Genomic DNA, 16331 nt, shown 5'->3' with positions numbered 1-16331 from the left:
GATGGAGAGAGGTCAATGGCTGCGAGGAAAAGGCTCCATCTTTAGAAGATGATGATGATGGTACTCTTCAAGAGTAAGATTCCACCAAGTTTTGAGCATTTACCATTAAAGCTCCAAATGTATTTTGATAATGCTTGCTCAATCAATCCAAATATCCATGCTCTGGGAATGATGGGAGAGTCCTTTGGCATGTTGCCAGCAAAACCGAATCCTTCATAAAAAGTCATGTTGGAATAGTTAAGGTAGAAATCTTGGTGAACCAAAGAATGTTGAAGCATACATAAAACAACTATGGAAACTACAAAAATTAAAGTTATGACTGTATTTCAATGGGTTAGCTAAAGTTGGAGAGCATTGATGGGCCACAGGTTTAAGTCTTGGAATTTCATTTCACACATGCATGACATAACCTGTATGCAATCTCATGACTGTATAAGAGGATTATTTGAAGAATCACAGGTGTTAATTCTAGCTAAACAGGATCAAATTGAAATGTTTCATATTAAAGATCATATGATTATTAATTAAATTTTTCATAAAAATTTAAAAGCGAGGTACATTAAAACAACAAATATCTGGATAAAAATAAACTTTAAAATATATTATTATTATTCATAGAAAAAACATTACATATTTTTTATCTGCATATATGAAAATAATCTTTGAGGGCTAAATATATGTTATATATGGAACATTATGGCCAAATTAATTAGAATATTTCATCTGCACCATTTACAATGAAAATCATTAGATTTGACCATTACAATGATGCAATCAAAAGCCTTCCACACTTATCACTGCAAAAACCTTTAAATTATATCATACGCTGATAGTCACAATAGAGCTGAGACCAGTATAACCAGTTCATTTTGATTACTTAAGTTTCTATCAACTCCCTCCGCTGCATCATCACTTACTTCCCTGAAAACATACCGAACTTTACTTAATATCGAAAACAAGAGGGTTTCTGTTCCTACTGTGTGCGCAGTCAATGAGTCTCGAGAAATGTTAAAACACTAAATTATTTTCAACTAAAGTGGCAGTCAATTTCACCAGTGGAAAGCATGGAAACACCTCCATAAGCAAAAAGTAAACAGTATAATGGGTGCTTCCAAGGCTAATGGCAATTAAGCACAAGAAAAAATGAATGAAGTAGAAACACAAGACCACTCGAGCCAACGAGCAAATAACCATGCCTCGTAATTTCTTTGTACCACCTCTAATGCCTAAATCAACTCCAAATTTACTTCATGTTCTCTACAGTTCACATCTAGCACACTCTATGCATACAATGGCACTCAGATGAAGCATTGGCAAGCACATGATCTCTATCTACAAATTTCAAGAAATTACTAAACCCTTGGGCCCCTCCTTCTTCTAAATTGACATCCATGAGTTATCCTTATCTTTAACCATTTCTGGACCATTCTATACCCTTCCCCATTTGAATGTGGATTTTTAAATCATTAGGATTTCTCTTTTCAATGCAACAATTTCAGAGTGTAAAAATCATTCGCCTTGACTGGGATACGAACCCAGATCCCTCAATATCTGGTCAAGTGCTTTAGCCACTTAAGCTACCGAGGCGTTCTCTTAAACTCTGAAATTTTGGGACTTTTAAAGGAACTAGATGTTGTGACGAAATGCCGTACATACAATGTCACAGGCATTCGTATTCGTGCGCGAGGCGCCACAGTCAACGAGGTTAAAGCCAACTTTAAACACTTATGGTGTTAACACTTTGACAAATTCCAAAGAAAACTGCAGCGAATGATTTTTACACTCTGAAATTGTTGCATTGAAATGCACATTAGCGGATGACTCCGTTTAAAGTTACTGTTGCGGCATCTCCCGCAGTTTCTTTGGAATTTGTCAAAGTGAAAACACCATAAGTGTTTAAAGTTGGCTTTAACCTCGTGGACGGTGGCGCCTCGCGCACGACTACGAATGCCTGTGACATTGTATGTACGGTATTTCGTCACAACATCTTGTTCCTTTAAAAGCCCCAAAATTTCAGAGTTTAAGAGGACGCCTCGGTAGCTTAAGTGGCTAAAGCACTCGACCGGATATTGAGGGATCTGGGTTCGAATCCCAGTCAAGGCAAATGATTTTTACACTCTGAAATTGTTGCATTGAAATGCACATTAGCGGATGACTCCGTTTAAAGTTACTGTTGCGGCATCTCCCGCAGTTTTCTTTGGAATTTGTCAAAGGATTTCTCTTTCATTTTTTTTCATCTTTCCCTTCCTATCTCTCCGCCCTTCCGTCTCTTCTTCAGTACGCTTCATACCTAATTCAGTCGGCGTGGCACTAAGATTTTCAAGTCCATTTCCATTTGACTTTCTCATAGGGTTTACAATAATTACTACTTTTTGTTAGGTTTATGCCATCTGACAAAATATATAATAGCTTGATTTTTAAACTCAATTCCCATAGAGATGAGATCATGGTACTGACGGTAATTAGATCATCAATATTGCTCAATATGGCCAATGATTAAAAGTCACCTTGATGTTATTTCAAAACATTAGTCTTATTTGAATTTCCATGACCAATATTTAGAACGGAAACCTTAACACCCTGAATTTACATTACTTTATACCACACTACATCTCATACTACGTAACAGAAACATTTCCACATCAGAGTAGTTAAAGACCAATATTTTCCGGACTTTAAAACCAAAAGAGTAGCTCTGCAACTCTGTATCAGAAGTGGAGATATGGTTCCCAAAAATGACTGCATCAAAACATGGCTGTCATGTAATATTTTAGTTACATATCCATCTAGCATTAAATTTATTTGATTTACGTTATTAATTGTGGAAAAGGCTTATACTACAGTATATTATCATGTAATATGGTTCACAGTCTCATAACGCATGGACTGTTAGTGTTTCAAGTACAACATAGCTTTTAATAACAACAGCAGCAAGGATAATATTGACTGAATAGCTAAATGTTTCCGTCAAGTAGCACTTTCTGTAAAAATATCAACCAATATTCAGAAAAAAATTCTTCACCTATATAAATATATAGATTTCCAGTTGCATTGGGATGGAAAGCAACATTCTATCACTTGCACTAATTAGCCTGCTAAGGAGCAATTTGGGAGGACAAAGAGGAGAAAAGTAGGGACCAGAAAGTTACTCTGGAATGGTTTTAATTAAAAATCATTAAATGATTTGCCCCCTCCGGATTAATTCAATGTCAGAATTTTATGTAAGCTGGTGACTAATGCTTACACTGGACAAAAATGGAATCAATACTAATATTAAGTGTGATATATTTTCCATGTTTTCAAGATGATTTAGATTATAATTAGTTATGGAGAGAAATCAACAAGCAGGAAAAATACCTCTCCTTTCTGTGACTGAAGCAGGAGAAGTAAATCTCTACACCAAATTTCTATTGTTAATTCTCCTGATTGGCTCTGGCGATTGGGAAAATTCAGCATATCATCCAACTCCACTGATTGCCAGACCTTGATTGTGTCATGAATAGGTACGACCGAAAGAAGAGAATTATTTTTTAAGAACTGTGGAAGCATCTAAAAGCCCACAACTTTAACAAAAAAGAAGAGATAGGAAACAGCTAATTTTTGTTATTTGAATGCTTTTCTATGTTTAAAAATTATTGCTGAAATTTCTACTCAATACAACTGAATTAACAGAGAGAAGTAACATGAACATTGAGTTGATGACTCGGCAAAATCTCACAATAGCAACTGTAGTGAACTTGGTAGGCTGAGAGGTTGCCAAGTCTAGCATTTACAGTGAACTCTGCAACTAAATATAAATAAATTAAATTAACTCCTTGTAGATTACAAGTGTAGCATGCAACTCAAATTCAAAGGAAAACATTGATGCTCTGCCATTGAAATGTGCAGCACTGAGTTGAAAGTTAAAATCCAGCAATGCAGTATATTAGTTGATGGCTTTGATTATAAAATGTATCACTCCATTGTTCCGCGGACATTGAGAAAGTCATGCAGCACAATGTAAACAAAAAACATTAGAGCAGATGAAAGAAGTCTGGCATTAGTAGTAGACTTTTGTCTACTTCTGTGTACAAGGACCGACTCCAAAGTAGTAGGACTTGAGCCAGCTATTCAAGCAGCGCTATGCCATAAAATTTTGCATCAAACAGGCCAAAACCAGGAAAGACTCACGACATGCTCAGGGCAGCTTATGGTGATAACACCATGGGTAGTTCAGGTGTTTTTGAGTTGAGTTGCACAAGTTGCTTTGGGAGGATAGAGAAGATGTCGCAGAGGCTGAATGTTCAGGATGCCTTTCGACCTCAAAAAGTGACGAAAATCTTGCAAGAGTGAAGGCTTTGCTTGGACAGGGATCGCAGATTAGGTGTTTGCATGGTGTCTGATGAACTTGGCAACCCTAACGGGCACACGCATTGACTTGTGGCCAAACACATGGGCATGAGAAAGGTGTGTGCGGGGTTGGTGCCATGAGTGCTCTCGGACGAACAAAAGGAACCTCGCATGCAGATCTGCTGAGAGCTTCTTGACCATGTGAGTGAGAATCCAAATTTTTTAGACAATGCCCCACCAGACTTCCTCCTCTTCCCCAGGCTCAATTCCGTGCTGCAAGGATGTCACCATGGTTTAGTGGAAGCATTACAACAGGCCCTGATGAGGGAGCTAAGCAGAATTCAGGACGCTGCCTTCCAAAAGGCGTATATAGCACGGAGAAAACACTGGCAGTGGTGCATTGATGCACAAGGGTGTCACTTCAAAGACTTTTGAGTGAATGCATCAATTGTGGCAATAAAGTTTTATTAATCGAATAAATCCTACTACTTTTGGGATAGAACCTGCAAGATTGAAAAGCTGCAACTGTATGAGAAGTTAAAGGAGAATATTTATCACCTGCAATAGCTTAACCTCGGACATTTAAGGAACAAGATGTGGTGATGAAATACCGTACATACAATGTCACAGGCATTTATAGTTGTGTGTGTAGCCCCGCTGTCCAAGAGGTTAAATTCAACTTTATACACAATGGTGTTTTAACCTTTGACAAATTCCAAGAAACTGCAGGAGATGCCTCAATAGTAACTTTTAATGGAGTCATCCACTAAGTGTGCATTACAATAAAGCTATTTCAGAGTGTAAAACTCATTCCCCGTGACTGGGATTCAAACCTGGATCCCTAGTATTGTAATGCACACTTAGTGGATGACTTCGTTAAAAGGTACTGTTGCCACATCTCCCGCAGTTTCCTGAAATTTGCAATGGCTTAATTTGGCATGGCAGGATATTTCAAGTTTCGACTTATTTCAAAGATCATCTCGACATGGTCAAATGACATACATCTGACACAGCTTTAAATTTATTATCTGAATCATCCAATGCCAGTTCTAGTTGGGTACAGAATTTTAAGTGCCAAGCAGATATTTACAGTGTTATTTTGATATGTGAACCAGCAAGTGCAGATAAAAGACATTGTTACAAAGTTCCCAGATGAATTCCAAGATTAATATTAGATTAGATAATTCCAAAATTAATAAGAGTGGCTACTTCCCTCCTGCACTTGATTTTAATATCAATGAGACTGGACTATTTTCCAAGGGAAGGCCTTCTTGCTCCTTCTTCTTTAGGGAAGAGACACAAGCATTTGGATTCAAAGCATCTAAAGAAAGATTCATGTTTTGCCAGGAGCAAATGTATATGGTGACTTTGGATTGAAACCACTCCTGGTTTACCATTCATACACTCCAGGAGCAATCAATGGGTATTTAAAGTCTTATTTTGCAATAATTCAAATGAGTAATAAAAAGGCTGGGTAAACAGTAGAAAATTTTTTGAATGGCTGATGACAAATGGCTTTTTCCCCGGTGTTCTAACCTATTGTAATGAGTGAAGATTATAACCAAAAGCTTAACTGCTGCTTGGCAATGTCTTGGAATGCCCACAAAGTTTACTTTACATCTGAACACTTCTTTCACTAAGTATATTTTTCTCTCCCTCAAATACAATGTCATTACCGAAGCCCATGGAATACTGAGGACTAGCTATGTTCAAGGCTGAATGTTGAAAACAAACACTTCAACTTGCTGAAATGCTTGTTTTAAATAAAAATCCTTCGACTGATTCAATGAGTAAACTCATTGCTTCAGCTGATGGTGATAAAAAGGAATCCATCTTTTCATTTCGAAAGTCACAAAATGTGACATTGGCAATGTATGGCATGTGTGAAGGGCTCCCAAGGATGATTGCTTGAATGATGATTGGCATTGAGTGTGGGTTGCACATTAACTGGATTTATCAATGAAATTAGGCATGGCATATGTCACCATTTCAGCTAAAGAAGTAGGAATGGCAGAAGTTGATGAAGAAAATCAGAAGAGCTACTTGATTGCAAGGAAAATGAGTAGTCACATGAAGACTCGAAGGAAGTTTCCTTGAACCAAGTTGCAGCAGGGAGTCCAGACACTCGAGGACTGGTGGAACCAGCACAAAAATTGCTAATAACAGAATTGGGCTGCAGGTCAACTTCTGGACTTGATGAATTCTGTGAGAATGAACAATGAAGTCTGAGAATAGCAGAACTGTGAGCCACCATGAGTTTGAGAGGTTTAATTTACTCCACCAGATGAATGAATAAAACACAGTTCAATCTGATTGTTTTTTCAAGAAGCAAAACCTAGACAGACCAAGAGATACAGATGATTACAAATAAGGCAGCACCTAAAATAATGCAATTGATTCATTGTTTACTGTATTACGACAATGTTGGGCATTATTTTCATATTTTTTTTCAACGTTGTTGATGATTCATAAAAAATGTACCTATTATTACTATTACGCCTGTCAAAGCTATCAATAAGAGCTCCTGGCATAAACATTTATATCATTCACAAGGTTCAAATTCTTTCATTATACAAAATTGCACAAAACAATGGTTTAACAAATAAATGCTTTCATGTATGGGTGAAGTATGTTTGACATCAAAATCCCCACTAGCATCACCCTGATAGAAAATACGGTACTTCCAGCGGGAGTTTAAGGATGGCATGACATTTTTATCGCAGAACAATCATAGATATTCGCAAATGTTATGCCTTAAAAAATAGCTGAAAACTAAAAACATTAGAAAGCCTTGAAAAAGAAAAAGGTTAGTTTACATTGGTTTCAATGATGGATTTTTGGTGCGTGTTGAATTTGGTGCGTGTCTTTTCCATTCTACCACTATCTCATTAACTGCAAATTTACATATTGCAGTCTCTTCGGAACTCATACTTAGCACTCAATGAGGTATGAATGAATGGGTAGCTATTTACCACAAATAAGATATCACAGAAGTTTTGGGAATTAAGGAAGCTGAATCATCATGTAGCTTTTTAAAATTTTTCCCATATTGCCAAAAATTGGTGCACTGCGACATAGATGCACATGGACTCAAGCAGATCAATTATTTCCTGCATAGATTCCTTCATAAAATACACTACCATTGCTTCATAGAGTAAAAATAAACTTTTAATATTGTATAGATCCACTTAATACAAAAGCAAATAATAATATTTTACAATAAATTGTCATTTTGCGGCAAATGACTGAAATGTCTATGTGAATGTCATGACCACTTACATTTGATAACCAACAGTAAAATACCATTCCAGAGTGAATTCAACTTTCACATTATCAAATTAAATTTGATAAAATATTTTTATAAAAACCTTTCCCCTGTTATGTGATAACTATAAGAAGTATGCCAGTCAAGTCACATTTAAACAGGAATAATTCATATTTCTGTTGCCATATTTTACTGACCATACAATTCATACATTGAATAAAACATAATTAAGGTTTCTGGCAGCATATACAGTATTTTGTAACATTACATCATATTTGATGTTTCCCACAAAATCCAGGGAAAAAATATTCGCCAACATCCATTTGGCACGGTAAGCGTAAGCCTCAAAATGTGTAGCACACGAGAAATCAAAATCTCCCTCATCTTTGTTTCATTTTGAATCACATATATCCCATTCTTGTTTGCTGTGAATGTTTTGCATGCATACTTTTTTAGTTTCTTCTTAACAAGTTCTTTCCTCCTAAATGTTGTCACAAAAAGGTGTAAGAAAATAAATATTTAAAAAACTGAGTCAAAAACTTTAGAAATTAGATTGGGTGAGGTATGAACTGAATGAACAACTTAAGGGTGATAACAGTCTTTGAGCAAAATAAAAACAAAATTAAAAGACATGATATTAATGCTATGATATAACACTGGCGAATTGTTTTCTATTGAAAATGGGTGCAATATTTTCAATAGAATGGAGTGAATCAACCAATAAAAGGCACAAGAAAGTGATCAAGCTAGGTTTTCATTTTGGGACTTAGAAATGACGAACAAATATAAAATATTTCACGGACAGTATATTAAAGTCAACACATGTTGAGTGAGTAGTGCTCATTTTTAGGCACTAACTTACATGTAATGGGAAATATGTACAGGTCTTGAGTTTTAAGGATTTATATTATTGCGACAAAACTAAAGGGACGTAATATCATTCACACACTCAGACATCCAGCACCAAAATTTAAGGTTCGTTGAGTATTAGATAGAAATTTTTTGCTTGTATAATCCGACTTTTGAAGCTGTAGGATATGAGAAGATAGACTACTTCATTTTCCAAAATTCCCATTTCTATCGCTTCAAATCGGACGCTTTAGCATCTGTGGCAAACATACATGAATAATCACATCATGTTTTTTAAAGAATATGAATTGCATTCTTTGAAATAAGATTTGTATAAAAATAAACATGAAGCATTCGATTGAATTTTGGTCAAAAAAATTGTAGTTTTGGGGATATGAAACAGGGACAACCAATGAGTAATTTTGATTGATAAGTTGTTGCTATTGATGAAATATATTTCATGAAGGGTTAGCTAAATTCTAAAAACATAAAGAGTACTCTACAGTCTTTGAATTACATGTACTTACTAATTCCTGGACAAATATCTATTCACGTATGATTTGTATCTCAGCATGTAACCTGAGTAGTAGTTTTTATGGGAGGTGCCATTAGGGATGGATGGGAAAGGAAGAGGGAAGGGTGGAGAGCAATCTGGCCTCTACATTAGCCCATTTTTAACCAAAGGCACCAAGGGGTCTGCAGCTTAAAATCCCATTCGACAGACGGCATAATCACTCTAAGGGCCTCCACAAAGCACCTCAAGAAGAGATCAGAATACCACTGAAAAATATCTGCTGCCACCTGGATTTGAGCCTGGACCCTCTCAGTGGGAAGCCAGTACGATAGCCACCACACCATCACCATCCCCCCCCATGTATCCCGAGCATGCAAAGAGGACAGGAAATGAGATTTTACTTCACATGTAGGCTTTCCAATGTTAGGAACAACTCTGCTACAGAGACCAGATTAATTGAGACAAAACATTTTCATTCCCCCATAGGAATATGGATAAATTCCAAAGTCTGAATACCGGCTGAATCCATGTTCTTCATGTCCAAACCCCAGCTTTCTACTACTGGATCACTCTCACTTCTTCACTCCGAGGAAAGAGTGACATACTTCACTCATCAAATTTATGCTTAAATCTAATACTATTAACTGTCCCAGATTTAGAACCCCCAAAACTGACTTCATTTGGTGAGGATGATTTGACATTTGCTGTGACTCAATAGCATTATTAAACCAAAAACAGCTTGCTACTGTTGCTCGCTCAATAATTCCTTTAAAAATACAAGACATGGTCCTCATAGTATTTCAGGAAAGGTTTGCTTTTAGTAAGCCTCATATCTCACCAGACTACTGTTTAAGTTTCAGCTGTAACCATCTCTTGGTTTCATTTTTAAAGTTGATTGAAGCGATAATCATTTGTTTATTTAGAAAAATGGGCAAAAATTATGGAGCGGTGATAAAAAACTCTTATTTTAAAGGCTTTGCCCAAAAAGGAATCAAAGCCGAGTTAGATGAAGTTCATAGCACATCTGCTCCTGCGTTTGCAACTGTTCATCATTGGATACATAAGTTAATACATAGCCATACATTCTCCACAAATGATGAACAGCATTCGGCACATCCAGTGGAAGTGACTCCCTTCAAAATGATCACCAAAGTTCACGGTATGGCTTTCAGTAATTCATGAATCAAAATTGAGGCCACCAGCATATCTCAAGGTACATATAGAATTTTCATTTTTGCACAAAAAATTGGATGTGAAATATTCTCAGCAAGGTGGGTGCCGCGTTTGCTCTCAGTGAAGAATAAATGCCATTGAGTAGTCAATTGCGAAGCTGGTTTGGTGCTCTTCCATCAATATAATGACAAGTTTCTGCACCGATATATAACATTGGACAAAACATTGATACACTCCAGATACAAAGTAACAGTCAAAACAGTGGATTTCTAAAAGAATCTGGCTTCAAAGAAGGCAAAGATGGTGAAATTGACCAACCTAGAGATGGCCACGTTTTTTTTGGGATGCAAGCAAAATCATCTAATTACTTAAAAACAGAGCAATGATTACTGCAGCACATTATGCATTATTATTACACCAGTTGAGCAAAGAAATCATGAAAAAGCTTCATTTGGCAAAGAAAAACATTATCTTCCATCAAACCAATGCTTAGATGCACCTGTGCAGTTTCGACAGTGAAAATTATTATATAAAAACTCGCATTATCAAAACATCCACCACATTCATCTCCCAAGAAACATTTATTATTCTGAAACTTGAAAAAATGGCTCAGTGGAAAAAGATTCACATCAAACAAAGAGTCCATCACTAACCAAGATGCCTATTTTAAGGAACTTCTGAAATCCTACTTTTTAGACTGCTCAAAAACTTTGGAGAACCGCTGGGAAAAGTGTACTGAGCTAAGGGGAGATTACGTTGAAAAGTAAAAACGCCTACCAATATAATTTGTCCTCCGGTTTTGGCTAAGAACATATTAAATAACCAAGGTACTTCTCCGCGGTGAGCTGTCATAAGATTTGAGTTGACTACAGTTGCAGTAGCATTAGTTGTTTTCTATGAAAAGTTAAATGTATTTACTACAAACCACATCTACCCAATCCTGAACTGAAACAACTTTCAAAAGCAATTGGTGACTTTTTAAGCTAGTCTTAAGACGTGAAGATTGAACTTAATTATGGTCCTCAGTTGTCATGGAATACTCAATCTATGCGAGGGAAAATGCGTGTTTTCTTTATAGGTGATTGTACCTTTGACCCAAGCACATCATAGGCCCAAATTTCAGTATATTTAGATGCAATTCAAGCAGATGTTAACCCATCTTACTCCGTGCTTTTTTTAATACTTTCAAGTCTCACTGTATTAAATGCATGAATGTTTAGAATTTAAGCATGATTATAGAGCTAACTCCATTTATGGTGCATAAAATATCTAGACATTCAAAAATGAGGATACTAACTCACTGAATGATTTCCTATATATTCACATTCGAACTGATGCATGAATGATGAATGCAAAAGAAAATATACTTTAGCTGAAGTTACACAAGCTACCACGGTAGAAGGATAATTCAGAAGACATCCTACTATAGTTGGCTTAAAAGCTTTCTCTTTCTAAAAACTCCATATACTGAAAGAGATTAAGAGCCTAATGCCAAATTCAATTTGGATCAAACAGGATGCCAAGAAAACCAGTCATCAGTATATATAGCTTCTAGCACACAAGAATGTGAAATGCACTGCAAGTTTATCCATATTTTATTTTAACAGTCTTCATTTTGTAATTGAATGCAACTTATGCACCACGCAACAAAAAAATTGGGCACGAATTTGCAATTGATGTAATTATTTGTATGAAGTAAGCAACACATTAAGCAAAATCATTCCAAAACTTAACCATTCATCAACTGAAATCAACATCAAACAAAATCAACTGAATATTATGTGAATAAACTTAAAGGATGCACTTTTGCTTTTGCAGGCTTAATTGAACTATGCACTCAATTCCAATGCATTTCATGCAAATACCACATTGTGCAAAATTTCACACACTCAAAATTATTACTGCAATAAAAACAACTTAAATGCTAGAAGCTTATTCATTAATTTTTACTAATTTAGAAAGATTTTGTGGACAATTTTGTGAGAGAAAACTTACCTGAATCCCAGCCTTCTTCTTCTGCTTCTGAGTCACTCGTGCCAGCACCAGATGATTCCGAAGAGGTGGCAGTGAAGGCCATAGGTTTTATGTTATGAGTGAAGGAAGGAGGTTGACCGCCATGCCATGTATGGTGTTGAGGATCAGGAGGAAGCCCAGCTATACCACCACCACTGCCCACTGGCACTCGGTGCAAGTAAACCGATACCTGTGGAGGAACATCATATAACATGAGCGAATAGTGCAAGTACAACACTGACTATTTCCTGGACAAAGATAAGGAACATTTAATTTAGATATTAGCTATATTATCAACATTTGGACACTCACGCTTCTACTGTCACAATATTAGAACTTAGAATTCAGTTACTTGATTATCCAATCATTCTAACAAACAGGAGCCTTTTTACGATAACAATAGAACCCGACCGACCAATGGGTCAATAAGACCTGCAATTGCACTTTTTTGATGCCTTGAGTTACAATTAATGAATAGCTGTTATATTAACATTAAATGTAATGGAAAATATTCCAGGCCAATCTTAACTGGTCATCATGATCAAAGAAAATAGTAAAACACAGAATCATTTCACAATATGAACATTGAGAGTATATGGTAACAGTGGTATTGCAGCTACTTACATATAATTTTTTAGTTCAATCCTAATAAAAGTAAAATGAGCAAAGTTTAAAAAGTATTCAACTAACCTTAAAGTCAGGACTAAAGATTTTGTTTTGCTCATCTTTGTGTGCAATATCTAAGCCCGATTTTTCCAGTTTTAGAACAGACATCTTCAAATCAGGATTTTGATTCATCAAAGAACTGGTCCTGAAAAAAATATTATTAATCTCCAATAGTAAAAAAGTGCTAGTCTAATGAAATATACCTCTAAGAAATGTACACACCAGATTGAAATGATAACCTCCTGAATGATATCCTCATAAAAACAGATACAACTTTTGCAAACAATCTCAACAAGCAATGACGCTCACAAACATTTACTTTTAACAAGTCAAAAACAAAACCATAAACTGCAGCAATCCCATCAATAGCTGATATCACCCCAAATTGCACTTGTGCCCTTAGTTTGTACAAAGTCACACCTGAAATATAGTGAGTGCGGATGAATGCTTTAGCAGGTATTGCGATGGAGCTCACAATAGAGTTCTGTATTCACAACAGTTAGACAAATAGTTTTGCTATCATCACACTCACAGTCTACCAATATACATAATTGTTAAAAGGGATATGGATATCTCTTCACTCTTATCTCTACACTCAAGAAAGTCTCACTGCAAAATAAAACATGAGTACATACGCTGCATATGTGCTGCCCACTACACAACATTACATTGAAGCGACCTGCACAGCTGCTAAGTAACATTACCGACAATTCTTATGTTCCCTTTCATTATGCATACCTTCACATCAGCAACCAATCAATATAGCACAAGAATTTTCCCTAATCAACTTCCTAACTACTCTCCCTGAGAAATTGAAAGTGAAGCACGAATTAATACATTAAAGCATCCATCGATACTCAAGATGCCAAAGATTTGAATGATGGGTTCTTTTCAGTGAAAAAGATAATACAATTGTGTACACCCCAAGCTGGAATTTATAAATAAATTGATATCACTGTAAAAAAATTATGGTAGTGAAATATTGATATCGCATTAACTAGTAAAATATCACCAAACAATTTAGATATGTTCGAAATAGAATAATGAACTGAAGTTGAACATTAGTTCTTTCCACTGCCAATACAGGTTGGAATGGCTAAATTGCAACATCTCATATTCTAACACAGGTAAATAAAATGGGAGTAAATGGAATATTAGCACTGAAATTTTGGGGGCTTTAAAGGAACAGGATGTTGTGATGAAATACCGTGCATACAATGTCACAGGCGTACAGTATTCATGCGCAAAGCGCCACAGTCCACGCCGTTAAAGCCAACTTTTAAACACTAAACATTTTTAACACTTTTAAACATACTGAGTCCTTATTAATGATAGCTTATAACAAATAATACTAAGTGTTGATAAATACCTATGTCAATAGTATTATAAAGCCACAAAAATTAACTAATACCTTTAAAAGCTAAAGAAAAAGGTTCAACTTGTGATGGATGTGGTTGCAGTACTAGAAATGGTTCATTGATAAGCTTTCAGTCAGGTTGGTCAATATCCAACAGATATATTAGAGTGACATTATTTAGGAAAAGCCATGACACAACAAAAAAAAGCTGTGGAGTCACTAATGTAAGAGCCTAATTGGGTCATCAAAACGTACTAAATGACAAAAAAATACTAAATGCGCTAAATGTTCTTGATATGCAAATAAAACGTTTATACAATTTGTATATTAATGAAACACTTGCAACTGTTAAAAGAAAATGTTATCATGATGTTTATTAACAGAGTCATGTATGTTATGACACAGTTATTTTTTCAGCCATTTATGAACAATGAAAAATACACCAACTTCATCAGTCATGAACAACTATTTTGTAATATCACTTCTTAGCACATTTGATCTGAAATATTTTCTATCAGAAATTGCAAAATCAGCCTAATTTACTTCATTTTTTAGCACTATTCTAATTATTCTCCTACTGATGTCACGCATTGTGTAAAATATTATTTCTTCGAGAGCATATTTGTTTGGAAACCACTTCCATGCATTGTCTACCTTTGCTTTTCTGGGCACCACTGACTGGTAGCACCAGTTTCATTTTCTTTGTCTAATTCTGTGATATGGTCACCATCCATATTGTCACACCGAATAACCACAGCTGTCAAAACCACTCTCTTCAATACTATCAATAATTCTATCGTTGCTTTCAAAAAGTTTTTTGAGTTAATTGGCAGTAAAAATCATCCCTCTCTTACTAGCCACTGACGAACAGAGAAGCGTGAGGGATACAACATCTTAGGTGGCTAGGGACATTAATGTGCATGCCATCACAGTACTTGCATTTTATCCTGCAATTCAATCTTCAGGCCTTATTACAATGGATTAGAAAAAAGGATATGGATGAAATTCATTCCATGGCAAACCTGAACTTTCACGGTTTATCTCACACGAAATAGCACATTTCCTCAAGATGCATCACATTAGAAGTTGCATTTTTTTTGGGACGCTAAGGCATTTATTCGTTAATCAGGTTAGCAAAGTGCTAGAATGCCTTTCCTGTTTTAGTATTACTAAATATTCTTGACATAATCTATACTATAATAACATGTCGCAGCTGGGAGAGAAAATTATAGTGGATTTAGAGGCAATCATTCAAAATTGTTTTCAAATTACCCCACAGTGATGAGAAAACATTACTCACAAAATGATTACAAAGAGAAATGTGGACTGAAACATTACCAAATCTTGGAAACAATGTTAGGACAGAGAAAGATTACAGAGGAAATCAAACAATAAGTGATTTCTGAACCATAAACCACATTGACAAAAAGCAGAAGCTTGGTGTATTGGTATCTTTGTAAGAGAAGGGAGGTACTTCCAGAGAAGCCAGAGAATCATAGCATTTGATAAGTCAATGAGTGGGGGTCATAATCCATTCGTTGATTTAAATTTCACGACATCACCTAAATCAGCAATTTAAATTGAGAGCTCATAAAGAACCACATTTAAAGACTGGTGCAGACAAGATATGTTGGTCTCAGATGAAATTATGAATCACTAGCATGATTATGAACTTCTTAAGTATGAATTCACCAGAAATTGCTGCAAGTTCAACAGAAGCCTTTAACTTTGTAATTTATGTCATTGAAGAAAGATTTCTTCAGGCAACACATTTTTATGTCATTCGAAAGGCTACCACGGGGGGACTTAATTAATAAGAATATTAAATTATGAACATCTTATATTCAAACCCACATACTAGAGGCTAAAAGGCTTGAGATTCCAACAAAACATTCAAGCCTACAAAGATACTTCACGATTTTAAATGAATTAAAGCGGGGAGTAAAGCCTTTTCAATCATTGTCAATGCAACAATTATTTGCTCAGTTCAAAACTTTACTCAAAACCTTAATTCTGGGTTCAAGTTTAATTGAATAACAAGAATGAAACATACAAAAGAAAGCAACCAGAAATGAAGAAACCAGACACAGAAATATTTACATTTAATGATTACAGTGCAAAACCCCACCCTTTGATTAAAGGGTATTCAAATAGATGTAGGAAGT

General features: G+C 35.7%; 1 protein-coding gene across 3 annotated transcripts in view; it reads right to left on the bottom strand.

The window, feature by feature from the left end:
* Positions 1-16331, bottom strand: part of LOC139687509 (phosphatidylinositol 3,4,5-trisphosphate 3-phosphatase and dual-specificity protein phosphatase PTEN-like) — a 37928-nt gene that overhangs the window by 17881 nt on the left and 3716 nt on the right. For all 3 annotated transcript variants that reach the window (XM_071584700.1, XM_071584701.1, XM_071584699.1), the window contains exons 8-9: positions 12834-12954; positions 12126-12333 (exon numbers count right to left, since the gene is read on the bottom strand). In XM_071584700.1, coding sequence (XP_071440801.1) covers positions 12126-12333; positions 12834-12954 — 329 coding nt within the window. The remainder of the gene's footprint in view (positions 1-12125; positions 12334-12833; positions 12955-16331) is intronic.

Source organism: Hetaerina americana, unplaced genomic scaffold, assembly GCF_022747635.1.
Source record: "Hetaerina americana unplaced genomic scaffold, ioHetAmer1.1.p SCAF_2, whole genome shotgun sequence".
NCBI lineage: Eukaryota > Metazoa > Arthropoda > Insecta > Odonata > Calopterygidae > Hetaerina > Hetaerina americana.
The sequence above is the reverse complement of the archived record's forward strand: the minus strand, read 5'-3'. Positions and strand labels throughout refer to the sequence as shown.